At 38.9% G+C, this 27,460-nt stretch overlaps 1 protein-coding gene across 1 annotated transcript in view; it reads left to right on the top strand.

The window, feature by feature from the left end:
- The window catches only part of UBE3D (ubiquitin protein ligase E3D), a 71,891-nt gene that overhangs the window by 4,508 nt on the left and 39,923 nt on the right, over window positions 1-27,460 (top strand). The window contains exons 3-7 of the mRNA XM_014958508.1: window positions 786-1,017; window positions 6,721-6,790; window positions 9,576-9,645; window positions 10,835-10,943; window positions 13,731-13,900. Coding sequence (XP_014813994.1) covers window positions 786-1,017; window positions 6,721-6,790; window positions 9,576-9,645; window positions 10,835-10,943; window positions 13,731-13,900 — 651 coding nt within the window. The remainder of the gene's footprint in view (window positions 1-785; window positions 1,018-6,720; window positions 6,791-9,575; window positions 9,646-10,834; window positions 10,944-13,730; window positions 13,901-27,460) is intronic.

The raw sequence follows: 27,460 nt of genomic DNA, 5'->3' as shown, positions 1-27,460 counted from the left end.
TAAAGCCACATGTATATTTTCTAGCTTTAAGACCATTTTTTCACAACAGAAATCCGTGGTTCCAAACCTTGGCTTACACAATCCTCTGGCACTGTGTGTAACCAAAGAAAGTCAAAGAAAGCAAAGTCTGGTTTTGCCTGGAGCAGCCTGCTTGGTCCATACAGCTGTCCAGGAGAAAAGGATTTGTTTTTTTTTTTTGTATGTGACTTCTAAAAGTTGAATCTGAATCTAAATTAAGATTGCGTTATGTTTTGGTTTTGGTTGGGTTTTGTAAAATGAAGATGTACTGTGGTATTTTTATCAAGATTTTATCTTTTTGAAATCTGGTATCTGACTTTGAGGGACTTCAAAGGACGTGTTCTCTCTTGCTGTGGTAGCGGTCTGTTTCTGTTGGTTTTATATCAACATTTGTTGCAAGGGAACTTTACAAGAAGTAATAATAAATATAATTGCAGAATGCCCATTGTGATATTTTTCATGACTGTGTAGAACTGTTTTATTTTTGCCATGTAATTCAGTTCAAGAGAGGTTTATGCCAAGTTCTGCCTTACAAGCTTTGGAAGTTCAACCCTGGGAAATGCTTCATCACAAACTTGGCAGGAAACACTCAGCCATTGCTTTCTCAGAACTCATCCAAAGAAAGTGCCTTGGACTGAGAGTCAAACGCTTTCTTTTGGAGAAAATACCATAATTCATCCATTTTTTGCTAGGGAGTATGAGCTCTCTTTTAGTGTCTTAAAAAAGAATTTAATATATTGAAATATTTTTTTCTTTGTCCCTCTTAGGAAATTTCTCAGAGTTCTTCCTCTACCAAGTGAAAACTGGAGTGCTTTAGTTGAAGAGTGGTGTTGTCATCCTAACCCTTTTGCCAGAAGCACTTTGCACCCTCAGCGTGATGACTGTTTTCTTGGAGACACTTTTTTTCTGCTGAATTCAGGAAATGAATCACACGTGCCTGAATCTCCCACGTGCTGCTCAGAGGCTGGAGACCGTCCTTCTCAGAGTGGCTCCAACTTGGTAAAGTATTTTGTTTTAGTAATTCTTAAGTGAATGTATTTGGACTTTTTTCCCGTGCTTCTCAGAGTGGCTCCAACTTGGTAAAGTATTTTGTTTTAGTAATTCTTAAGTGAATGTATTTGGACTTTTTTCTTTGTAAAACACTTTTTTTTTTTTTTTTTGTCACTGGTTTATTTAACTTGCCTGTATTACAGAGCTGTTTTGAAGGTCATAGGGAGTTGTTGACATTCAGCTTCACAGAAGCCAGAAAATATTCTGAGCTCTGATTTACATTTTCTAAAGCGTGCACCTTGGTCTTGATATCGACCTCGCTATGTAGGAACAACTTCTTCCTGTAAACTCAATTAGAAACTACTGAATTATGTAGTTCTAAACCCAAACATTCCCCACCCCCAAAAAATATCTTGAGGGAAGGACATCAGCGTTTAATAAGATAATAACTTTAATGGGTTAGGTGTTTGTCGAAGGGTAGTGGAGTGAAGAATGAGGAAACTAGAGTAACAGTGCTTTTTCTTCTGAACTTATAACTAAATATGTAACCTTAAATGTGATCAATGGAATCACGGAATTGTCAGGTGTGATTTATGTATTTATTTATTTATCTTTAGAAAGACTTGGAAAAATCAGAATGTGTTCTGGATTCAGGTGGGTCTGGTTTACACTTTTAGAATACAGTAAGGAAATTGAGTTTGTTTGGCTGGTCTCTGTCTAGTGAAGGAGACCTGCCACCTCAGGTTATAACTCTTTTATGTTAATGTTTCTGAGATGTTCCAGGAGGGGATTTATCTGTCAGCTGAATCTCTAGGAAGAGGACTATCATTTGGTTTAGAAACATAAACATTTGTTGTTTTCCAGGAAAAAAAACCAAAAACATTTGTAGGGATACTGATGTTTAAATGGTGGGATAAAACCCATGAAGAAAGAAAATTCAGTGCTTTACCCATCTTGGAAGTCTAGCCCTTGTATAAAAATGTTCAAGTTAATAATCTTTTCTTCTACCAGAAGAACACCCAGGAATTTAGTTCACCGAAGCTTACGTTTCCTTACAGCCTCTTCTGTTAATCTGCTGCTTCTCTGTATTTGTGCAGAGAAAGGTGCTGAGAAAAGGTTGTGCTGCAGATACCACCTCTTCTTCCAGTACCACGTATTAAAATCTCACTATTGAAATCCTTCTACTGTTATGAGAACTGTTGCTGCCTTGGCAACTTGTGTCTGCAACAGCTGATGACTTGCTGTGTGCAGAGTCCCAACGTGAAACTTTTAATCTGTTGAGAGAAGTAACACCAGGGCCCCGATTTCTGTCTGCTGCTGCTTATCATTAGGGATTTGTATTATCCCCAGTTAAATCATCGGGATTCTCACAGTTCAACAGCTCCTGGTGCAGTGCATCCCGTCTGCTTTGGAAGCACTTCTGTCCTATGGTCTGTATCTACAAGTCTTGCAGCTGTGGTCCCTTTGTGGCTCCATTATTCTTTGAAAAGCAGAATATGGGGAGGGGAGAATAAGAGCTGATACCCTGAAAGGGTATCCGTGTGGGAGAAACAGATTAATGTGGATTAACTATGTGGCAATTGGAGTCATTTCTTCTAAGTATCTGTAAGAAGGAGGATGAGCAGAAGATTCTGAATTTCCCAGAGGATAATGCTTTCTGCCAGAGGTCCCCAAAATGAATTATCTCCTGTTTTAGAGATCTTAGAACAATGGGAACAAAGACGGGAAGAGGCAGGGGGCATGGAGTTTGGATTGCATCTGAAAGACAGGGGAGCAGTCTGCCCAACACGCTTCTTCAATCAATCAAAGAGAATGTTTGCCAGAAAAGGGTTGGTTTTGAGGCAGAAACATGATGAAAGGATGTGGGACAGAGATGGTACTGAGATGTGGGTCAAACCAGGACACCAGCAGAAATTTTGAATGAGGGAGAAGGCTATTTTCTGTCAGAGGCGTACAATAGTAGTTTAGTGTGATGAATTTTCCTGTTTGCTTCCTGAAACTTGCATTGAAGTTGAGAATTCTTTTCTTTTTTGTGTCAAATCCCTCTTTTTACATCTTTCACGCTCGCAATAAATTCTCATTTCTGTGTTTGCTTATTTCCAGCATCACTCGGTTGCCAAGCAAATGAGCAAACTGTAAGATCCAGCAGAAACTGGACTAATAAGGAAAAAGCCCTCACACTGAAAGAGAATATTCTTCCATAATATGAGTAATAGAAAGTTACAGGCAAGATAGATTGCTATTGGCATAAATGTTCTCATTTCAGAGAATATTGTTACAGCCTGCCCCAGTATGAAAGTTCTTTTTTAATTGCATTGCGGTTCTTTGGAAAGTGTTTGCCTATGACCAAAATAGTAGCAGGAATGTACCAGAGATACTTAAACAATCTTTTCCAGCCTCCAGTGGGACCAAGACAGCATCCGTCCATTGCAAACATATTTCTCACATCTATTAGTCTTCCAGTGTAACATAGTTTTTTAAATGTCACATGGTCTTGCAGCATCCTAATAGCATCTCTTGGGGAAAATAGTTTCCCTGACACCGTATCAGGGATCCTTAGGAATAGAAACAGAAGATATTAGGCTGGTGATCCACCTCCATCTGCAGCTTGCCAGCAGCTGCAAGTTGTCAAATAGATGTATTGATTTAATTAGTCTAGCTAAAACTATCGCTTCTTCCGTTGAAGCACGATACAACGAGTTAGCGGTGTTTTTTAGGTACCACACTGCACAATTCTCAGCTGGCACCTGTAACTGTAGTGGGGAAAAAAACATTCAAGTTGTAGCTTTCAAGGAAGCACCGTCTATTATATGTCTGTACCATGCAAAATTTGTACCAACCTCAAATACTGGTTTTCACAAAACCCTGTCTACTTATCCCTGCTCTCCACATGAAACAAGTCATTTTACTGTGTGTGTTGGAGAGGAGCTGCAAGGTAGGAATTGGGAAATGGGATAACTGTGTACATATGAACCATATGTTTTTTTCTAATCTCTGTAAAAAGAGGGCTGTACTTCCCACGTAGCTCTCTGAAGCTTTAACAGAAGCTGTCGGGCTCTCCCTGGAGCTTTTAGTTTGGTTCCTGATTTGTAAGGAAAAAGCAGGACTTTGTGATCATAAGTTCAGATTCCACGTGGGACGCTTCTGGTTTTTATGGAGCTAGAGTGTTCCTTTCTATTCATTTTATTATTTGCATGGTATGGATCAGAGAGCTCTGTTAGGTCTTTCCAGCATCAAATCCATCAATTCTGCCTGAGTTACAGCTTTGAGAAAGACATCCAGGATTGATTTAATACTTCAAATGATGGAAGCTTTATCACATTCCTTGGTAAGCTGCTTCAGTGGTTAGTCATCCTGACTCTGCTCTCTTGTTATTAAATTAAGCACACTAAGAATTGCAACTCTGTATCTCTTTTTATTTCGCAGATGTATTTATTTTCTAGAAATTATTTTTGTAGCAGTTTTCCAAACTGTTTTCCAAATTTTTAACATACTTTATAGATCCATTTCCGCAACAATCATCTCACTAATTCTGAAGATGTTATATTTCTCTGTTTATCTGTGTCAGCTATTCAGTTGTTCATGCATTCAGAGATCATATTTGCCCTTTCTTTTGCAGCATCTCAGTAACTCTGGTCTGGTGTGTGGCCATCATCTAAATTATTTTGATTTTTGTGGTCTTCCACTATATATTCCTTTATTTTATCACTGGCTTTGTTGTTGTTGTTGTTCTGAATGTATGGTCTGGTATTTGGCTGTGTTTTAGTGATTGTGAGATTTAGATTGTGAGACTAAGCACAATCTACTTAATGATACAGCCTGGTGTGTATAACTCTTCTATCTCCCTTGTTTACCACTTCCCTGTCACTGCAGCAGAGAGTGCTTACACTTTTCCATAGAGTAGCTGAAAAAATTGTCCCAAAGAGCCTATTTGACTTGTCTATAATTTCTTTGCTTCACGTAGTAGATTTTGTGTGGTGCTCTCATAGGCCACAGAGCACTGCTTTTTGTTCTGGCCATCAGTCTGACAGAATTATCTCCCATCATACTTTGAAAATTGGCATGCTAAGGTATATGATGGTGATGAATAAAAACTATGCCCCCCAAACTTACCACTCTCTACAACTCCCTGAAAGGAGGGTGTAGCCAGGGGGGGTCGATCTCTTCTCCCAAGGAACAGGCCATGGGACAGGAGGAAGTGGCCTCAAGTTGTACCAAGGGAGCTTCAGATTGGATATTAGGAAAAATTTTGACACTGAAAGGGTTATTAAGCCTTGGAATGGGCTGCCCAAGGAAGTGGTTGAGGCACCACCCCTGGAGGTATTTAAAAGACGGGTTGGCATAGTGCTTAGTGACATGGTTTAGTGATTGGTTTTATGAGAGTTAGGTTGATGGTTGGACTCGATGATCTTAAAGGTCCCTTCCAGCATAGACAATTCTATGATTTTGTCTTTTACAGTGGTTACAGAAAAAGATCCATGTGTGCTATAAGTACTGGTTCCATCCCAGAGCTGTGCTGTGCTACAACAGGTTAATAACCCCACACAGAACCAGTTCTGGAGTTTAGATTTTGGATTAAAGTAAGAGTTGTGCTTAATTGTATCTATATACTGATACTGATTTTATACGTTAGCACTGGAATGAGCAGGGGTGTTACTAGATCAGAAGCTCATGCAGAAAGGAGATCTTTTGCAGTGGGCAGTAATGGATGCATGAAAGTAAGGCAAATATTATGTGATGTTTTGGCCAGTGTAGAGACTGCTTGAACTAGATGTTTTTATCCATGTTTTTTGTTTTGAATAAACCCTTGATAAACATTGGTTCTCCTGAATTTCTGAGGACTTTTTGAGCCTATGTATAGTTTTAATACCAAAAATACTTTCCTGTAATGAATACTAAACTATATTATGCATTGTGGGATAAAAACTTTCTTTTTCTTTGAAACAAACCAGGTTATAATTTCATAGCATGAACTATGAAAGTAAATGGGTTTTTTTGCCTCTTCAGCTTTTCCTAAACATTTTTAATCTTGCATATCTCAACAATAACACTCAGTTTTCTATCTTTCATGCTTCTTCCCATTACTTGTGGTTTCTTGCCACATATGGAAACTGGTTTGCACCTCTGACAATTCTTCATCAATACCTTTTCTGTTTCTGCTTGAGTTGAGGGAGAGGGGTTGTTTAAGAACAGTATCCACGGCACTTTTCTGGAATATCATACTGTGTTTTGTTCTTCAGCTGTTTCTTAGTAGTTCAAAATACCCTGTGGACATTTTCTGCTCTCTGCTGAGCATTGGACTATTGACAGTGGCTACACCTTTACTGAGTGATGGCAGTCACATTGCAGTATAATATTTTATGTATATATTTTGGAAGACTTCTCATGCATTGTTTTGCCCTTACCAGAATCAAATTTACCTTGTCATTTTGTCATCTAGTCACGCAATATTGCAAGATTTTCCTGTTAGCTATTGCAGGTTGTGCTGTGTGATCAGTATATATTGCCAGATTTTAAAACTAGTATGAAACTAGCAAGCAAATCAAAGTGTAGAAAGCTGAAATAGTGAATGCAAATCTGTGTGTACGTAAACATAAAGAGAACAGCAACAAGTACAAAGTTCACGATATTCTCTGGAGAGTGTGTTAAAATTATACATTCCTTTTTCAGAATAACTGAGTGACATTTAAATGACATTTCTTTGTCCTACAGAAATCAAAGGAAAATACCAGAGTAATTTGTAAGCGCTGCAAGACGATGCTGGGAGAAACAGTATCAGCAGGTATGGGATACGCAAACCAAAGTAGACTTCACTGCATCAGCCGTTGAGCACTGGAGGTTAAAAACTCTGGAGGAAAGGAGTTTAGCAGTAAGGTGCAGGGCTGATTCCTGTATATCTCTCTTTATTCCCTTCTGGAACAGACGTGGTTGTTGCTTCTACTGTTAGATCTTGAAAGTGACTTATGACAGGGATTTTCTTTGTCCTTGTTTCTGTTTCATGCGATGATGAGATTATTAGTTTAAAAGCTGTCATTATATTGAATCAGCAGGGTTTACCTGAAGTAATCTAAAGATGAGTCTCTGGTGGTTTTCAAAATGCAGTTATTGACAGGAGAGAAGCAATGATAAGACTGTTACTAGCAGGGTTCAGTCTTTCATCCTCCCTCTACTCCACTGCATCATTCAGCGTGAGACTGGCTCAGTTCAGAGATCTGGAGGATATAAAGACTTCTCCAAAAATGCAAAGCTTGTTTAAGAAATACATCATGAGGGACACAAAGCAGAAGGAGGCTCAAATTGACCTGTACAGTTCATCTGAACAGTACAGACTTTAACAAGACCAAATTTCAGGTAGGATGTTTGAAAGCCCTGGAGGATATAAAGACTTCTCCAAAAATGCATAGCCTGTTAAGAAATACATCATGAGGGACACAAGGCAGAAGGAGGTTCAAATTGACCTGTACAGTTCATCTGAACAGTACAGACTTTAACAAGACCAAATTTCAGGTAGGATGTTTGAAAGCCCACAGTGCAGATTGTAAGACTTTGGGAAAAAGAGTGGTTGGGAAAGGACTTTACAAATCATGGTGAATAATGTATGTCTTAATCTAAGCCTTCAGACGGTTGTAGCAAGCAGCGGTTGATGGGATGACAGGGTATGGGAAAAGGCAAATATGATGTTGATGTGGAGGGAGTTGGCCTGGACTCTGTCAATGGCTGAAGTTGGATAGCACATCCATTGTTTTGATGGTGTTTTTTCAGTACTGTAGGGACTCTACAGGGTAGACAAAAAACCAAGGCAGATAAAACCCAACCAGAGGTGTGTGGTTTAAGTGTAGACAGAACCATCACTGTGAAAAGAGAGCAGACTTCACTATCATGCTTTGGTGCTTCCTCATGAGGAGATATCAGTGCCTTGAAGAGACAGAACCATCACTGTGAAAAGAGAGCAGAGAGCAGACTTGACTATCATGCTTTGGTGCTTCCTCATGAGCAGATATTAGTGCCTTGAAGGTTGTAGCAAGCAGCGGTTGATGGGATGACAGGGTATGGGAAAAGGCAAATATGATGTTGATGTGGAGGGAGTTGGCCTGGACTCTGTCAATGGCTGAAGTTGGATAGCACATCCATTGTTTTGATGGTGTTTTTTCAGTACTGTAGGGACTCTACAGGGTAGACAAAAAACCAAGGCAGATAAAACCCAACCAGAGGTGTGTGGTTTAAGTGTAGACAGAACCATCACTGTGAAAAGAGAGCAGACTTCACTATCATGCTTTGGTGCTTCCTCATGAGGAGATATCAGTGCCTTGAAGATAAAGCTGGATTAGAGTGGTGTAGCTGTGGAGGACAGATTTGGCTTTGAAATTCCCCTGTCAGCTATTCCTTTCCCCAGCTCTATCCCCATATGCTCGTATGCTTGGGAAATTCCACCTTCTATCTCTCTGCAAGCAAAGATCTCCTTAATTTCCAATGCCCTTTCAGCAGTAGAACCAATTCTTTACTCAAGGAAACAGCTGGGGAGCTGGAGGGACTGAACTGGCTTCTTTTCCTCTGTCTCCCAGGACTAGGCATAGAGCGAAGCAAACTAAAATTAAACTAAGAGGTAAAATATAATTTCCTGACAGGATAATTAAAAAAGTGTAGTATTTAGCTGGAGAAGGGTTGGGATTACCAAGCCTTTGGAATCTTTAAAACAGATTAAGTGTCTTTCTGAAACGCTTGCTTTTATCCACTTTTAATGGTGCATGTGGGCAGAGATCGGATGAGACAATCCCCTCCACCCTTAAGATTTATGGAACTGATGAATCTTTACTGTTGCTCACGTGCTAAGGTTTAGTGGAATTAATTTATTACTCTATATGCTTAACCAGTTCTTCTGGCCCTCTGGTTAGGCTGTCTTTGTAGCATAGACCCGGAGCTTCAATATGATCATCTTTGACCTGACTTCACTGCTGGGAATTAAATTCTATACTCAAAACATTTCCATTTAGTGTGAAAGGCTGTCTTAGTGGGGCTTTTGGGGAACAGTTACGTTGAAACTGGGAATGTATGCAGTATTAGTGTTAAGTTACAGCAATTTTTGGAAAGAAGTTTTATTCTGCTCTTTGAGCAAAGAAGAAAATTATTCCCCTGTGTGTGCTGTTATTAAAACTGTCTCTTGTGATTCACTGCAGCATTACTGAGCAGCAGAGGGTACTAAAATACTTATGTAAGCTGTGCTGATCTCAGGGCTTTAGGAAAGTTCTTTCAATTCATCTTTCAGGTTTGGCTGGAGCTCTTGCTTGCTTTGTTTCAAGATGATTGTTCCCGGCGTTAAACAAGGATCAATATGAATGACAAATTGCCGATTGTGTAATTAGCTCAGAGTAGTTTTCTTCTGGCAGTGTATGTTTTCTGTTATTGGTTGCTTCTCCTCCCACAAAGCAAAGCAGAATTTGACCATCTGCTGCGCCTCTTAATTGAGTGCTGAGCAAAAGTTTAATTAGTACAGAGATACGGTGACTTACAGTCTGCTCCTAACAAGTTGGTTGTTCTGTTATACTTGAAAAATGTTTTTGTCATTTTAGATATCATTAAATACTATGTTACCGAGGTGATTATTCGACCATCCGAGGAAAGTTTCAGCCCAACACCAAGGTAACAAATAAAAATAAATTAAAAAATAATATCATTTGCTTAGGTTTATGTTTTAGAAAGGATGCTAGGTACTCACTAACATTTTAATTTCTTTAATAATTACGTGTAGTAACAAACTGCTGTAAAATTGTACGTAATCATTTACAAGCATTGTCAAAGTAATGGAATCTGAGTTCACTCATGTATAATTTTTTTTGCTTATCTTTGTGTGTGTTTGTGTGTGATGCAGGAGAGAGGTTGTGTGTAATTTGTTGCAGTGTCTCACTATTCAGGTGGTATATTTGGGAGGTGAGGTCAGTCTCTTCTCCCAAGTCACAAGTGATAGGACAAGAGGAAATGGCCTGAAGTTGTGCCAGGGGAGGTTCAGATTGGATATTAGGAAACATTTCTACACCGAAAGAGTTATTTACCATTGGAGTGGTTAATAACTGGCTGCCCAGGGCGGTGGTTGAGGCACCAGCCCTGGAGGTATTCAAAAGACAGGTTGACATAGTGCTTAGTGACATGGTTTAGTGATGGGTTTTTCTCAGAGTTGGCTTGATGGTTGGACTGGTTCATCTTAAAGGTCCCTTCCAACCGAGACAATTCTATGATTCTGTGATAAGCCAAAATACAATACTTAACTTCTTTTGAACTATTTAAGTTTGCATGATGTCTGGAGACTAATCATGAAAATGGAAGGTTACATTTTGTAAAGTTAAATTAAGTAAAGCTTGAGATTTGAAATTGGAAGTGAGATTTTTGAATTTTCACGTACTTCAGTTTGAATGTAAGACTAAGATGAAACAGAACTTGATCTAGCTGTCTTGTTTCACGTGCTATGCGTTAGTTCTTTCCTTTTGTGCATTATATTTGAAATGTGCACCATTCTGAACTTTGTGTTCATATGTGTAAAATATAATAGGGAAAAGCTTTTATTCAGCACTTGACATTTGGTGTTGGTCAAAATAAAGGATGTGGAGCAATTTAAACTGCTGATCTATTTAAAAATGCCTGTTGCAGGAAATAGAAAATCCTGTGACTTTGAGGGAGAGAAAGATAAAGCCCCATTTCTCAATAAAAAGTGATTGTAGAATGTAGTGGAATTGACTGTCTGGAGATGCTCATATGCTCATACTGCTTCAATATTTATGATTTTACCCATGTAGGTGTTATAAAAACTTACAATACATGGTTAATCCTTAAACAGGTCTCAATTCCTACAGAGTGTGGTTGCTCAGTGTCTGGTGGAATTGTCCTCTGCTAAAAGCACGTTTAGATTCACCATAAAAGGAGATGATGGAAAAATCTATATTCTGGTAAGTTGTTGGGTTTTTTTTATCTTTATCCTGCAAAAAAGGTTTAACCTATGAATCCTAGCTCCTAAAATGTATTATTCATGCTGTGCATGATTATATGTTTAAAGAAAATTAACAAATTCAAATTCTTGTGTTGAAGTAGTTCTGAAGAATTCTGTTGAAGTAGAAAATTTCCCTCTATTTTATAATCTAAGTAGATGTACATATAGAAATTTTCTCTATTAATACACTAATGAAAGTACTACAAATGCACCACAAGTAGCACAGAAATAACAGTGTTTTGTATTCAGAAAATATGGAAAGCTTAGGTTTTGACTTCATAATATATATCTCATCTTCTTGCTCCAGTGCTTCTTATCTTTAATCACCAGAAGTTCATCAAATTGTACAGCATCTTTCACAAATATTGTCTGAAGTCAGCAGAGACTGCTAATGTAGTCAGTACATTGCACTGCAAAGTGAAGTGCAAACAAAAATAAAATTGCCTATTATACTTAATGTTCTAATGCTGTTAAACTTGACTAAGCTTGATATTTAAATAGTGACAGCTAAGTTCCTCAAATTTTTAAGATGGATAGGAATTTGGATCTGGAATTATCTTAATTATATTCACTGGGTGTAACCAGAGATGTTTTCTTTTATTCGTGAACTAAATATAGGAACATTAATTTGTAATTTTGCAGTTTGTAGGAGTAATTAATAGACACAAATTAAAGAAATACCTGACAATTCCTGGATAAACTTATAGATGCACTTTGTTGAGGTAGACAATCTAATGAAATAAGCTGTTTTATATATACCTTGTCCAAGTTCTATCATTTTCGAACATCCAGATTCTAAGGAAATTGTTTAACTGCTGCTTTTAAATAAATTTTAGTGCCATAACATAAATGAACAACTTCTTTGATGATAAAATAAGGTCTTATGAGCAGACCCATAATTATTACTATGTATAAAATAATTCAGGAGTCATTAAAATATTTTTGTGTTTTTTTTTTTTTTTTTTCTGTGTTGCTTATTTGTTTCCAAGTTACCTAATGCTCTGATGCTGAATTCTAGTAGTTTATATAGAATGAACTGGTGGTAGAATGAGTTATATAGAATGGACTGAACTGGTAGAATGTTATTGTCAGATGCCACATACCAACACTTATGGTAGAAGGAGGTACTTTTCAGATTGGACCATGTCACAAATGAGATGGTTTGGTTGCCTTCTCTAAAGCAAGTTGCAGAAGAGTTCTGAAAGGAGCAGACAGATGTGTTGTTCCCTAGACTAGTTTCAAGGATATTCATCTTCTGAAGAGCATCCCAGGAGGCTGCTTCACAGGGCAGTGTTAATGATTTTGAAAGGAATGAACTCTGTTTAGTTAAAGCTCAGTGTGTTGGCAGCAGCCTGTGTGTACAGGACACTTCTCTCTTTTTCCCCTTTTCCTCTAACACCTTTTCAAAACTTGGTTTAAAGCACACGTGTAGTGGCTCTAGCTAATGAGGTATCTTTTGTAGTTTAGGCTATGAACGTGTACAGTGAGTTACCAGAGCAAAACTGATGAACAGCCACCTGCTAAGCCAAGTGCAGTTGCTTGCCATCATTTATGTGCATATGCTAAAGTGATTCTCCTCCTCCCATCCCCTCCCAAGACATCTGTATCAATATATCTCGTTCCTCCTTTATGGAGCTTCTACTGTAGTGTTCTGAGCCTTGGGCTCTGATAAATTGTGACTGTCACATTCAATTACGACATATACTGTGTGTCCTGTTAACGGTGGCTTTCTCCCTCCACGGGGGATATCATATGTCTGCTCCCTAACATTGTCTAACTTGCTTTACTTGAAGCTGATTAGGTCATGAGAAGCAGAAGATTACTCTCTAGTAAGCAGCACTGCATAAATCCTGTTTTCTATGATAAATATTTCATATATAAACATTTCATATAGGCTCAGGACTTGTAAAAATTGATTTTCATTGGTAACTCGGATCGCTTCACTACCGCAGGCCGTGAATAAAGGAAAAGCCTGACTTTTTTCTACTTAGCACGAAAGCCCTGAATCCAAGTTGGAACGCTGCTGCACAATGACACGAAGATCAAATAAGATCATAATGTGATGCAGAAAGTTCAGGTTTCTCAAAAGTCTCCCCAGGAAATATCCCATGAATTGCTGTGAGCAAGGCATGCTGAAGAATGCCAGTCCCATTTTCAAATTAGATGAAGATTTATTTTCCAAGTAAGGGCTCGTTACAGCCATTTATAAATCCCAGCCTTCCTTTTAGACTACATTAATTGCTGTCTTTTTCCTTGCATGTCTTTGCTCCATCCAGCCATAACTATCATGCTTTTTCTAAAAATCCTGATTCTTGGCACTTCCCGTGGGCAGTCTTTCAGTTCCCTTTCTTTAGTCCTCAGTAATTCAACACCCTATGCTCAACTAATTCCTAAAAAACTATGAAACTAGAGAAATAATCCATTTGGTACTGAAACAGACGATTTAGGACTTTTTTTTGTTTTGTTACTATCAAAGGGAATGTGCTGCAGCCACAAAAAGAGGCAGCTTCACAGAAATAATGATCTTAAGAGTGACTGTGATAGATCAGGCATCAGTATATTGTATTAACCCATTTTTCTCCACTAGAGGCTGTGTGTGCAGGCTGCACCGAATAATAAAATGTCGATTTATGTCCATTAACACTTGGTTAGAAACTTTGTAAGAATGTGGCTTTAGGATCAAAGGAAAGCAAAAAATTGAAATTGATGTAATCTATAGTAAAAGAAATTATTTCTTCATTTATAGATCTGGCTTCTAAATTCTGACACATTGCTCGTGGAGTCTTTAGGAAGTTCATCCTCCCACAGTGTTTTCACACTGTTTGGAGATATTTTCCTGCCTAGCTCTGGACCAGTGGGGGCCTGGGATGCTGTCAAAGTCCTTTACCAGCCATGCATTAAAAGCAGGAATAAGGAGTAAGTGTCACCTTTTCTCAGGTTCTGATCGTTGTTTTGTTTTACTTTTCAGGACAGCAATATTTCTTTGAGGTTCTTCGGATGGTCTGTTAATGTTAGAAGTGTATCTCTTTGAAATTGCATACAATTTTAATTATTTTTTTTTCTTTTAATTTTTAGTAAAATGCCAGAGGAATAGTATTTGGTTTCGGTTACAGCCAGAGAGAATCTGGTGGTTAAATTTTTGCACTGTAACATTAAAATGTAGACCAAAGAGTTACGTTGTTTCTAGAGGCAGGCGGAGATAACATAGGTATATGATACAGATAGAAGTTGTCTCCTTTGTACAGCAGAGTAATGTGCTTTTTCATTTATCTTTTCACCTGTGTCCTTCGGACGGTCTGTTAATGTTAGAGGTGCATCTCTTTGAAATTGCATACAATTTTAATTATTTTTTTTCTTTTAATTTTCAGTAAAATGCCAGAGGAATAGTATTTGGTTTCGGTTACAGCCAGAGAGAATCTGGTGGTTAAATTTTTGCACTGTAACATTAAAATGTAGACCAAAGAGTTACGTTGTTTCTAGAGGCAGGCGGAGATAACATAGGTATATGATACAGATAGAAGTTGTCTCCTTTGTACAGCAGAGTAATGTGCTTTTTCATTTATCGAATCTGGTGGTTAAATTTTTGCACTGTAACGTTAAAATGTAGACCAAAGAGTTATGTTCTTCCTAGAAACACGTGGAGATAACTTAGGTATATAATACAGATAGAAGTTGTCTCCCTTATACAGCAGAGTAATGTGCTTTTTCATATATCTGTTTTTCACCTGTGTCAACTCACTCTGCACTTCTAGAGCTTGGTTGTTTTTCTGGCTCTGTTGGAAGGAGGTGGAACCCTGAATCTCAGAGATGTCTCTGAACGTGCTGCTCTGCAGCCGTAGCTCCAGGTGCTGTAATTCAGGGAGGAGGAAAAATTGTGGGGAGATAAGGGGATGGACTGACACCCAAATGATGCTTAAGTTTAGCCAGATCTCCCTCTTGTCTTCAATTTCTGTGTTTTGTGTGAAAATCTGATCTCAACTCTCAAGTGAGAGCTACTTATGGCAGTAACCCTCTGTGCACTCCCACAGTACAGGAGTTGGATCTCTTTAGTACGGCTGGAACCAAGAGGGTAGAGGTGGGTAGTTACTAGTTTAGCAAATCATACCTACCTGTTCCAGCTTCAGTCTTGACCTTTTTGTGCCTTAAAATTGTGCTTTGTTTTGAAAATACAGAGCTGTTCACGGGACTGGAATTTGTCTGCTTAAGCCAAGTTATCTCAGTACTAGAGGTGTTGTCTGGTGGGTTGCAATAATTAACATAATTATCATCTCTGTGTACACAGACAATGCATCTAACAGTGTCCCTGTTAAAAGATTCCTTGTGCATGTAGCCTGACAGAATAATATGAATAATGCTATATCAGTATAGCATACTCTCAGCTTATGGCAGATTCTCAAAAGAAAAGTCCTTTTTAGATATGATTCAGAAGTTCCTTGAGTTATCAAATTAGTCTCTGTGTGAAACTTGCTTCCAGCCCAGGGGTGGCATTATTTCCAAAAGGAGTAGGGCCCTGAGAGAAGGGGAAAGAAGAGGTGAGGAAGGTGGTTGAGTACAATACCTTATAAATGTTCTTCCTGGACACGTTCAAGACTGCTGGAGCCCTCACAAAGGAAACATTTGATTTCAGCGAGCTTTGAAGTATGTATTATGAAAAACATACACTGCCTAACATGTTAAAGCCTTTATCTGTTGGAGAGCAAAGATAAGAGGATATTGATCGAGCAGAGACTCCAGTGTTTGCAGCTGATGGACTATGATTTTAGCATAATTTTCTGCTTTTGTTTCAGCAGCAATAGAAAAGAAAGCATTGGTTTTGTATAGGTCAGACTTAAATAGTGGATTGGTTTTATTGTTTTTCCTTTAAACTCCTGGAAACGAGGTGACAGATTTAAAGAGGTATGAATGTATTTAAAATTTAGAAGACACTCCCTCCTGACTCAGTACACAACTAATTTATAGCCCAAAACCTCATAAAAGTACAACAGAAATGTTGTCTCCCACAGACAAACAAACACGTGCCTACAAATTTAAATATTTTCATAGGAGAAATATACACCTTACAAGAATATGTGACTCATCATAGTGTTTATTCTGAATGTCGCCAAATGTATCCTTTTTCTTTTTCAAACAGATCCACTATTGAATAGCTGAAATAAACTCTGACATAGGGAGAGAATGTGGATTTGTAATATTTAGAGAAAAGGTCGTGCTACATTATTAATGTTATTCAGGTAAGAGAAAAAAATACCTTTATTAATGTATTAGGTTCAGAACTTGGCACTGGAAAACCTCTGTGATCTAAATGATATTTAGTGAGCCAAAATACATCTTGAAGTATTATCATTTAAACTGCTTATTGTTGGAAAGTGAGATACTGCAAGAAGCACTACCTGCTCTAAAATGAAAGACACTTCACTTATTACCACTCTTTAAGTCTTACAGAAGTGTGACTTCCAGCTTTGCTTTTCAAGTTTCAGTTCTTTATCACCAAGAAGATTTAATTACCTTAACACACATTCAGTTACTTTGACATGTTATTGAGATAAAAGTCAGATCTACTTAATCACTTACCTGGCATTCATAAATGCTTTTCCTGAATAGGGTTCTCAGCAGCAGAATTTTACTGTGAGATTATATTCATTTTTTTCCTTTTCCCCAGACAGACTTGTTACAAATCACTTGTTTCTGAAGATGGCTTTGTATTTATCTGTGGGATTCTGCAGTGAGGAGAAGGCACAACTGAGGTTTTAATTCTCTTCTGACAGTAATTGACATTTTCCCTGTGCAGTCCCTGGACAAACGCACAGAAGAGGAGGGAAAGAATAGGAGATTCTTTTTCAGGTTCAGAAACCAAAGTAACTGTTGGTTTAGTATTGTTTTCCCATTTTCGTATTTCTAGTAAAGAATGAGAAAAAGTCTGAAGTCTTTCTGTATTGGACAGGAATGTAAACAGAGAGGAAGCAAAAATATCAAAACCAGTGCAACTTATTGAATGCAACGTGTTTGCATTTAGATCTCAAATATTATTTCAAGAGTTCTGAACAAAGTGTCTGATTCCTTGAAAGTGCAAGTTCCAAATGTGCTAGATGCCCACGTTCTGATAATAATTAAAATAGTGACCTTGCTTGTTTCTGTACCCATGCCTGCCCTTGAAATCATCCAAAGGTTTCAGAGCCCGTGGTCTGCTCCCTGTGAAAGGGGGGAGTAATCAAGGATACCTCCTGTGTCGGAAGCAGGCAGCAGGAGGTCTGCTCGTGACCTGGAGTGTCGGAAGCAGGCAGCAGGAGGTCTGCTCATGACCTGGACCCAGATGATTCTGTGTCATTCTGTGATTACACAAGTTCTGGGTGGGTCTGCCTACAGTTAGGTTTCCAGCTTTATGAATAATCCTTCTATAACAAATTAGTTGAAATTGTTTGCTGTCATTTCTTATTGTCACCTATGGAAACAGCATGGTAGGAGTGTAGCTGAGTCCCATTGGAGAAGGCCACCTCATGCGTTTTTTGCTCTGTTCTTACTTAGATATTTATTGATGATGTGTATGTGATTATGTTGGTTCCCTCTGCTTTTCTCTCAGCAAGGCTCCTTTTCTCCACCTACAAAGTTGCTGTGCAGACAGAAGAGGTCTACTTTTCGAGTAACAGGCTCTTGGCAAATAACACCTTATGCAAACAACCTTGACTGCTGGGAGTCATAATGGTAAATGCTGCTGAAGTGAAAGCATTGTAAAAATGTATGAAGAAAATTGAAAATACGGTTACATGGCAATTCGACTGTAACTTGATCTCAGAAAATATATGTGAAAGTTGAGTTAGAGGTAAATTACACTTTTCCCTTTACAGTAATGTCCCAGGCAAAGCTTTGTCAAAAAAGTCCTTGATAGCTTTTTATTTCTCATATCCATCCAGAGTCTCTCTGAATAGTTTACAGCTTTTGCAGAAGCCTTCTCCTGTGTAAGAATCTGCTGCTTATCATTTGAGAACTGAAAAAATGACTTCCAGAAATTGTTCATTTTATTAGCTGTGGAGGGACAGAATAAGCTAGAAAATTGAGTTTGTGGCTGCAAACCTGGAAGTTTTGAGTCTCGGTGCTTTTATTACATTCTATGTATAGTGAGCTGTTTATGAAGCTGTTACTGATGTATTCCAGAATGTTGTTTATTTGTCCCAAGAATGGTTTTCATTCTGTGTATGACTCTAGAGTAATTCACCTCTCATAAAAGCACTGAACTGTGTCCTATTTCACTGATTTTTTTTGTATGTCTGAAACAGAAAGCCTTTTCCTGAGTGTTTCAGTAACTCTTGCCCGTAGAAGCCACACGGGAGCGCACAGACCAAGAGTTGATTTAGTGAGGAGTGACCAATGTTTCACTGTCCTTTGCTCTCTCTAAGGTGATTTCTGTAGTATAATAAACTTCTAGTGCTATATCTGGAATGATTATATGAGTGGGTGTGATTGTAAATGGAGTGTGAAGAATCTGTTTTGTTTCAGCTGAGTTTTTTTTCTGTTCCCTTCTTGAATTCTTTCATGGTGTGAAGTTCAGAGAGCTGACACCACAGGTGAGGTGGGTTGCATTAAAAGAGCTGACTGAGCAGTCAGGCAAAGCTTTTGAAAGACTCAGTCTGATAACAGAGTTTTGGGACAGGAGGGGAAAAAAGTGCTTTTCAGAGTTTGATAGACATGTAGAAGCTGGAGACCTCCTGAACTTTGAATGCTTGGGCTGAAGCTTGGAGGAAGAGATGAAAGCTCCATCTGAAAACTATTATTTTTAGCTAGAGATCATTCTCCAGAAGAAAGCACTGTTCTTCAGTACTGGTAACGTCCTTTCCCACCTCTAGGAAAAGATGTATGCAACTTTTAAGTGCAATATTCAGGAGAAATATCCCGACTTTCTTGTTTATTGAAACCAGACCTGCCATGCACAGTATCCTTTTGTGGCTGTTACTTAAGAACTTCATTCTTGTTCCTAAATACAGGTCTATTATAGCTTTCCAGCTCTTGGGAGCTGTAATATTTTTGGTATCTAATCTTTCCAATTTTAAATAGTCTTAGAAGTATTAACTGAAGTAGAGAAAAATGTTGGAATAAACCTTTTTCCTACCAAATAAGGTCTCTTGTATTTTGCTCAAAATTTTGCTGGAGTTATCATTCCAACTGAGCTTGTTGCTTAGATTGCCTTTTTTGCATGGAATAAACCTTTTTCCTACCAAATAAGGTGTCTTGTGTTTTGCTCAAAAATTTTGCTGGAGTTATCATTCCAACCGAGCTTGTTGCTTAGATTGCCTTTTTTGCTCATCTTTTGAAGTGTGGCATTGAAGTCAGAAGAGCTAGGGTTCTGACTGGTTTTGTGGGTGTTTTTTAAGTGGATTTGAATCCCAAATTCTTCTTGTGTAGCGTGAAAGATGCTGATGTGTCACTACTCATCCTGCAGGGTGCTGCTGTTGTACTTTGCCATAGAGGTGTCAAATACTATAATAATTAAATACACACTAATTGGCAATATAAAAATAAGAAATTGACTGTAAGTACTATTGCATGGCTACTTCTTACGTACTAGTTTTCTAGAAAAAATAGATAAATATGCTATTAAGATCTCCTAAAACATTTAAAATGCTTTTGAATAAGGATTTGGGATTCTGTAGTATGGTAGAACAAAAAATGCAATTCAGGCTTGTATGTTTTTTTCCATATTGTTCTTCATATTTATTTGTGAAACACTGTAATCCGGGTAAGCACAATTTTGGTGGTTCTCGTGTCTTTCTGGTTCATCCTGCTGTAGCTCAGCTCTTTTGGGAGTCTTGGGATTGGCAATGAGAGAGATGTCAAATTGAATGGGAAAAAATTGTGAATTAAAAGCAGCAAGACTATCCAAAACTCATTTAAAGTGTATAGGCTGAAAGAAGTTCATTGCCAGGTAGTTAATTCCACTTTTATAGGATCATAAGAATGGAAGAAATGCCAAACTTTAGGCTGTGGTTGCGGCATGCGGTGTTCTTGCTGATTACATTTAGAAGCTAGATTTCCTGGCTGGTTTGCTGGAGGGACAGCAATGTCACATCTATTCAAGTCTTACTAGACACGTATATGTCTCTAGTGTATTCATTTTGCTTTTCTTGTAGCACTGCTTTTTTGAAAGCCAGGTAGTCTAGATGTGACAGTGATGATCCATTGAGGATAATTTTATAATCGTAGGTCAAATTATAGCAGCTTTCCACTTAGAGACTTACAGTTTGTTTCTCATAGACTTATAAAGACTGGTGGGTTCACTTGGGAACTCAATGTACTCCACTCCTATAATGCTTTTTAAATGAGAGGATCCATTTGAGCAGGCAGGAATCCCACAATGAGCCAGGAGTTTAAAAAAAACCCCAATTTATAAAAGCCTGTTGGACAGACTGCTGACAAGAACTTCTTAAACCTCAAAACTTGATTTACTGAATTGTAGGATCTTGGGCTGTTTTAAATTAATTAGCATTTGTTGTTTCTATTGTATTTCTCCATGACAGGCTGTGGATACTAACAATACTTAGATTAACAACATGATTTAGGCTGCTAATTTTACTTGCAATACTTTTTAAATCACTAAGGCTTGAAACAAATTGGGAGCATATGACTTGAGACCAAAGAAGGCTAATTTGTGAAGTTGTTCAGGATATTTCCATTTGTGTGTGGCAACAATAAGATATTGCTGTTGGTTGCTTATTTTGAACGCTGTAGCATCGAGGATAAACAGAACAAGCAATTCTCGTGCTGTCTCCTCTGAATACTGGCTTTAAGCTATAAATGAAATAATTTGTATAACTAATAGGCATAATAAGTGATGCCTATGTAGGTATGAATGTTTGAGGCAGAAGGGGAGGAGATCTGACTGGAAAGGTGAAAGGGAATAAAATTGCTGCAGAGTTTTAGGATTTCAGTCAAATGGTTCCTGAAGGTAGGAATATTGGGTCTACTCAGAAGTGAGCTGTTGGATTGACATTGCCATTTTCCCTCTGTGTATGGTTGAGCAATATAATGTCCAATAAAATAGCCATTTTTGTTCAAAGTTGATACTTTGTGATGGAAACAATTCTATGGCCTACAGGGAACACTGCTGAAGTGTTTCTAAGTAGGTTGTACACTAAATTTTTTTCCAGATTTTAAACTTCCTCCAGAAGTTGAGGAATATTTTTATTTGGAAAAAAAAATAAGAAGGAATCCAGCGTGATTTTGACAGGCTGAAATTAATGCTGGTAGCGCAAAGAATCATCTTCTGAAAAAGGAATTGAAGGGGCTCTAAGAAGAGCCATCACATATTTAATGATTTAGTGCATTTTTGAATCTAATATCGTTACCAAATGTGAACTTTACTGGTTGTACTCATACCTAAAAAAATTATGTGTCGATATTCTCTGCTTCCAGTTTTCAGCTGCATATTGTTGCTGCAAAGTGCTCTTCAGCTGTTGTATTTCAAACAGAAGTGGCTGCATGTCACTAATATTATTAAGGCCTCTAATTTTTCAAGCGTGTCACGATGATAGGAAATAAAAGCTCTTGTCTGAATTGAGAGATTTTATTGAAAACTATATATTGTTTTTCTGAAACTGATGAAACTGTGCTTGGCTACTGCAAGAAGAAATCAGTTGCTGAGAAGAGCTGCTTTTTGCCCCAAAACACAGCAATTCTGCAGACACTTTTAGCACCTCTGCAGCTCTCCTTTACGTGTAGGACCATTGAATTTAATACAATTGTCCAGGTGACAATTTGCATCACCAATTATGTCTGATGCAAGTCTAACTCAGCAAATTGCTTCAAGAGCCTAGTGTAGCAGTGGGTACCAGGTAACTGCAATGTTCATTGATTGCCTTCAGCAGAAATTGGAGAGAAAATACAGATGTGGCTGATTGTGAAAAAGTATAGACCGGAGATTGGAAGCTTGGTAATATCAGAGCAGTGAGGTTCCTGCAGAGCCTTCTAGGAATAATGTTGTCAAGAAACAGAATTGCTTTTAAGATGAAGCATGATAAAGTTACAAAAAGGGATGCTTCGACACAGTGCCTGTTCTTGCAGGGAGATGAGCTTTTTGGCTGGGAAATGCCGCCTTCTTCAGTTTTCAGACTCTATCACTCACCTGCCAAAAGACTTCCAAGTTCACCTTCCCCATATCTCTTTTGCTTTCTGGAACCTCTTCAGTGATGAGTTTGCATATGCATGGAGGGCCACACCGGTACCTATGGTCTTGATTGGGCTGCTCTGCAACAATTCAGTAATTATTGTGTCACATTATTTCTTTACCTACGGTGTGCTCTGCATCTAGTACTTTATCTGCAGCTGTCTTTCAGCTGTTGCATCTCCTGTTTAGATGAGGTCATCTACTCAAGGGCTTCTCTTCTCACTGAGCTGGTGTTTGTGACTCGCTCTTTCCATCCCTACTTTGTTTCCTTCCATCAAAGCTCCATTTTGGTCTGTCTGTAACATCAACTCCTGAACCAGCATTGACTTAACTTGGCTAAACCTGGGTTTAACCTTCCATCTAAATCCCCTCTCTCTTCCTTTTTTTTTTTTTTTTTTTGTGTATCTTCTGCTCTCACTTATTTCCAGAACTCAGTTGCCAGGCTGTGGCAGGACTGCAGGATTCTGGACACCTATGTAAGTTCTGCAGAAGGTTCTGGCAACATAAGCATGGATTATACACACACTGTTAAATCTCTGCCATAATGGGAAGGGAAAGCTATAGAATGATTGGGAATTTGCTTTGAGGAGACAAGATGTTAAAAGTAGGGACAGTTTTGTGAAGGATGGAGGAGTCATTTCTGGAAGAGTATTTCCATGAACAGAGGAAACCTGATAGACATGGGAGGAAGAGTATTTCCATGAACAGAGGAAACCTGACAGATGTGGGAGGACACATAAAATCCTAGAATGGTTAGAGTTGGAAGGGACCTTAAAGATCACCTGGTGCTTCATCCCTCTGATCATCTTCATGGCCTTCTGTGGACCTGTTCCAACCTACTGGCTGAGGACAGGGAAAAGGGGCGAGTGGAAAGCTGATCCTTCCAGACTGGCAATTAGTCTGCTCTGAGCTTTCAAAGTGGACTGTGGGATGTAGTAAAATCAGGTAGTTTGGTCATTTGTGACCGATGTCAGACGTGTTGCTATGCCGGTTTATGTTTTTGATTGAACATTAAGGTTATTTTTAGGAAAGGAAGCTGTGTTCTTGACTGCTGGGTTTATTTGTTTGTTTAGGATTTAATTGCTTGTTAAATTTGACTTGTAGCCACACCTGATGTTTTACTGTCAGTGTTGTGTCATACCTGCATAGAGTGAGCATCTGTACAAATTTTGCCACAGTCGCATCAGTGAAGAGGAAAATGAGGGGAAATATAAACTGTTCCAGGAAAATTAGGGTTTCAGAGGGAAAGGGAATATATGGCCTATGTGAAGTTCTAATTTTAGTAATTAGGCTTTTGTTTGGCAACAGTTTGGTGTGGATGAGTGGAAGTAATAAATTTTGCTGTCAGCAAATTCTTAGGATCAGCCAGTTCTGTGATTTGTGGTGTTCCTTACTTTGCTGCAGGTTCCTGTAATTACCTCTTGAAATACTGAATTTCCTTCTCTTCTGAAGTCAGTGCATCAGAAGAAAAAAAAAAAAAAAAAGGAGCAAGCTGAGAGCTTTCTGTGAACAGTGATTACAGCTTTTATTTGTGCAGCAGGATAACTTCTCCCTTTGGATTCAGGCATAATGTTCTGGAGTGCCTGGTATTTGTGAATGCTTCTATATGGAATATCAACAGCACTGTGGAAGTGATTTAGTTTTACCCAAAGGTTTAAAAATCAGAGGCCAGAAAACATTTTCATCTTTATATTGTTCTGAAAATCCATTTCAACTTCAGAAATGGCCTCCTGCTTGGTGTAATGGGTTTTAAAAAGGAAATTAAGGTTTATGGAGCATATGCAAATCTTCATGTGGCACAGCTGGTAGGAATAACCTGCATGAGAACATCCAGGGAAGTGCTTTATGCTGTGGCCAGCGAACCTGGGGCTTTAGCTGAAGGACAAGAGCAGTTCTGTGCCATCACTGATCATCGGGTCACTCAACTTCAATTTCATTTGATTTCTTTTTTAAGCAATTTTTATTCACCGCTTGCCTGGTTGATTATGCTGAGGAAATAAGTGTTACAATGAGTTGCTAGTCCAGGGCCCTGAATGCACGCCTGTTTCAATACTTTTAGGACAGGGTATCAGAGACACCATCCCTCAGTATTAGGTTCGGGTGTTGAGGCTGCTGGTTGATCTGACGGTGGTGGGGATGAGCAGTGGGGAGGTAGGCAGCTGGAGAGACCTGGTGGGTAGATACTGGCATTTAACGTGAGTACAGCCCACATCATTTGCCTAGAAGTTTCAACAGGCAGCTCTGTCCTAATAAGTGATAGGTGAGCCATGAGCTCATAGAATCATAGATTGGTCTGAGTTGGAAGGGATCTTAAAGATCATCAAGTTCCAACCCCCTGTCATGGGCAGGGACACCTCCCACCAGAACAGGAAGCTCAAAATCCCATCCAGCCTGGTCTTTAACCCCTCCAGAGATGGGACAGCCACAGCTTCTCTGGGCAACCTGTTCCAGGGTCTCACCACCCTCACAGGAAAGAATTTCTTCCTAATATCTGATCTAAATCTCTCCTCTTTCAGTTTAAAACTGTTCCCCCTCGTCCTATGGCTCCACTCCCTGATCAAGAGTCCTTTGGCATCTCTCCTGGAGTCCCTTTAGGGACTGGAAGGGGCTCTGAGATGTTCCTGGAGCTTTCTCTTCTCCAGGCTCAACACCCCCAACTCTCAGCCTGTCCTCACAGCAGAGGAGTTCCAGCCCTCAGAGCATCAGCTATGTGATTAGGGGTGATGTTTTCTACATAGTGCCTAATGCTGTTCTCGCTTGCTTTGTGGTTAGAGCCTTAACTGGGGACTGTGGTGTGACCACCAGTAACAAGGGAAGGGGACACCAAGTTGCTCACTGGGTTTGCTGCCTGCCCATGGGGCAGACCACCTCTCTGCTGCTCTCCCTGCGCTGCCTAGAGGAGGAACTTGGTCAGATTGTCTCTTTTAAGCCAAATTTGCTTGTCAGTCAGGGTCTTAGCTGAGGTTACTGTACCAGCTGCTCGCCCTGCTTTTGCAGCACAGGCATCTGAGCCACTTGACAGTCGAGTCCTCAACCGCTGCGGTTTAGAGCATATGGTTGGAGGTAAATTGCTGCCAATTTTGGATTGCTTAAAGACACCGCACTGTGAACTGTGACAGTTTAGGAAATGAGTGATAAGCAGTTCAGATGTCCAGGCAGGGTCAACAGCTGGGACCAGTATCTTCATCAGCTCTCTCATCCCTGCTCATCAATCAGATCCCTGAGTACCTAAAACCGAGCGATGCGAGTACCTCCTGGTGTCCTCACAGTGCACAGGACCAACAGGTCACACCAGCTTTACAGCATTTAAGCATCAGTTCTGCATATCTTCTGTTTTCAGCTGTAAGTACTAATTATTTTTTTTTTAAAAGTAATCATTGCTTAATAAACCTATTCTGATTTATCATTATTGCATCTATAAATCAGTTTCTAATGGCAAGACGTGTACATTTCAACAGTCCCTTCCCTAAGGCCACATTAGTCAGCATGAGCTCTGACTGATACAGACAATATAATTTTTTTCCAAACTCATAAGGAAGTGCAAAAACTTTTATGATGTTGCTTTAACAAGGCCCACTGGGATTTGGGATTATTTATTTAAGCCCTTATTAAAGGCAAAAACTTTTCTATGTTTAGCCATGTGGAGCAAAGCTGCTCTTCAGACAGTCCAGCACATTTTAAAAATGAAGGGAATTTGATAAACATAGAACTGAAATCATAGAGAGAAATATGAAGGGTCTTTCCTCTGTATCTCTTTACTCCCAGAGCAAAAGTTACTATTAATCACTAATGTAAAAGGAAAAATGAAGTGACAGCACCTCTGGAATTTTAAGGTCATTTCCACCAGCAGTGAAAAACTTTTATCATTGTTAGAAGGAAACTACTTGTGACACCAAATTAAAAAACAAGTTGAAAAGATCCTCATTCCCTAGCAGGAGAATTAATTCTCCTGTACAATTGATTTGATTTCTTAACCTCATTCTTCAGCACCCAAATCTCTATTCTTTGTCTGTAAGGTAATTTTTGCTCATCTGTCCCTCTTTTGGGACCTCACTTTACCATCCCCCTGCTGCTTTCTCCTAAGAAGCTCTAGAAGGAAAATTAAATGGAGTGTATTTCATGAGATGCTTTATGTTGAACTTCCTCGTGCCTTCTTTCAGTAATTAGGAAATGCAAGTGTTTCTAAGGGCTTGGAAATGAAAAATCTAATGTAAAATCAGACCATTTAATTAAATTATAAAAATTGAACTTGATATTTTTAGGAAAAGTATTTTACAATTAAATGCCTTTTCAGATGAGATGGGTCTTCTCTTAGATATCTCTCAGATACTGGAAGTAGCATTTGCACGTAGGGAAACTTCCTGTTGAGGTAAAGGGCCCTTGTGTTTGTGACAGGATATTTGTCACTGTGTGTTTTATGTTCTGCAATATAATATCTCATTTTGATGATTTTTAAATTAAGGTTACAGTTTCATGAAGAGTTGTAAAGGCACCAAAGGAGAGTAATGCTATTGATAGAATCAGAGAATTGTCTAGGTTGGAAGGGACCTTTAAGATCATCTAGTCCCACCATCAACCTAACTCTGATTAAATCAAAACACTCAAGCATAACTTTGGTGATAAATGGTCTGAATGATGCTTTTCCCACAATTTCTGTAAAACAGTTGGCTATATAGAGGAGAACATCTTTGCTAATGCCCCTGATGAGAAAAACCTATGGGTTGAAAACAACAGTTACAAGAAGAGTCCGCTGAGGAAGGGATTGTGTGAATTTTTCAAGGCTGAGCTATCTGGAATTACTTTGTGTTTACTGTAGGGTGACCATATTGATGCCAGCAGTTGCTATGAAAGAGCTTTTCCATAGTACTTCGTTTTACTACAGCCCTACTGTGCACTTCTGCCCTTCAGGAAACGAGAGTTATTAGAAGAGGCTTATTCCCATTTACCAGGGCACCGACCCTTATTTTTCTCTGTACCTGAAGTGTTAGGAGGTTAAAAAAAATAAAATATATTGATGCCAGCAGTTGCTATGAAAGAGCTTTTCCATAGTACTTCGTTTTACTACAGCCCTACTGTGCACTTCTGCCCTTCAGGAAACGAGAGTTATTAGAAGAGGCTTATTCCCATTTACCAGGGCACCGACCCTTATTTTTCTCTGTACCTGAAGTGTTGGGAGGTTAAAAAAAATAAAATTTAAAAAAAATGTAGCCCCAGAGTTTGAGGGCTTGGTTGATACATGCTGGGAAGGGAGGTGGTTTAGGTCAGTGGTGCTGCTGCTGCTCACATTTGAGTAAGTAGGTAAGTAAGATGCCACCAGCCAGGCT

The sequence above is a fragment of the Calidris pugnax genome, unplaced genomic scaffold (genome assembly GCF_001431845.1).
Source record: "Calidris pugnax isolate Ruff unplaced genomic scaffold, ASM143184v1 scaffold251, whole genome shotgun sequence".
NCBI lineage: Eukaryota > Metazoa > Chordata > Aves > Charadriiformes > Scolopacidae > Calidris > Calidris pugnax.
Note: the sequence above shows the minus strand (reverse complement) of the source record. Positions and strands in the feature narration are given on the sequence as shown.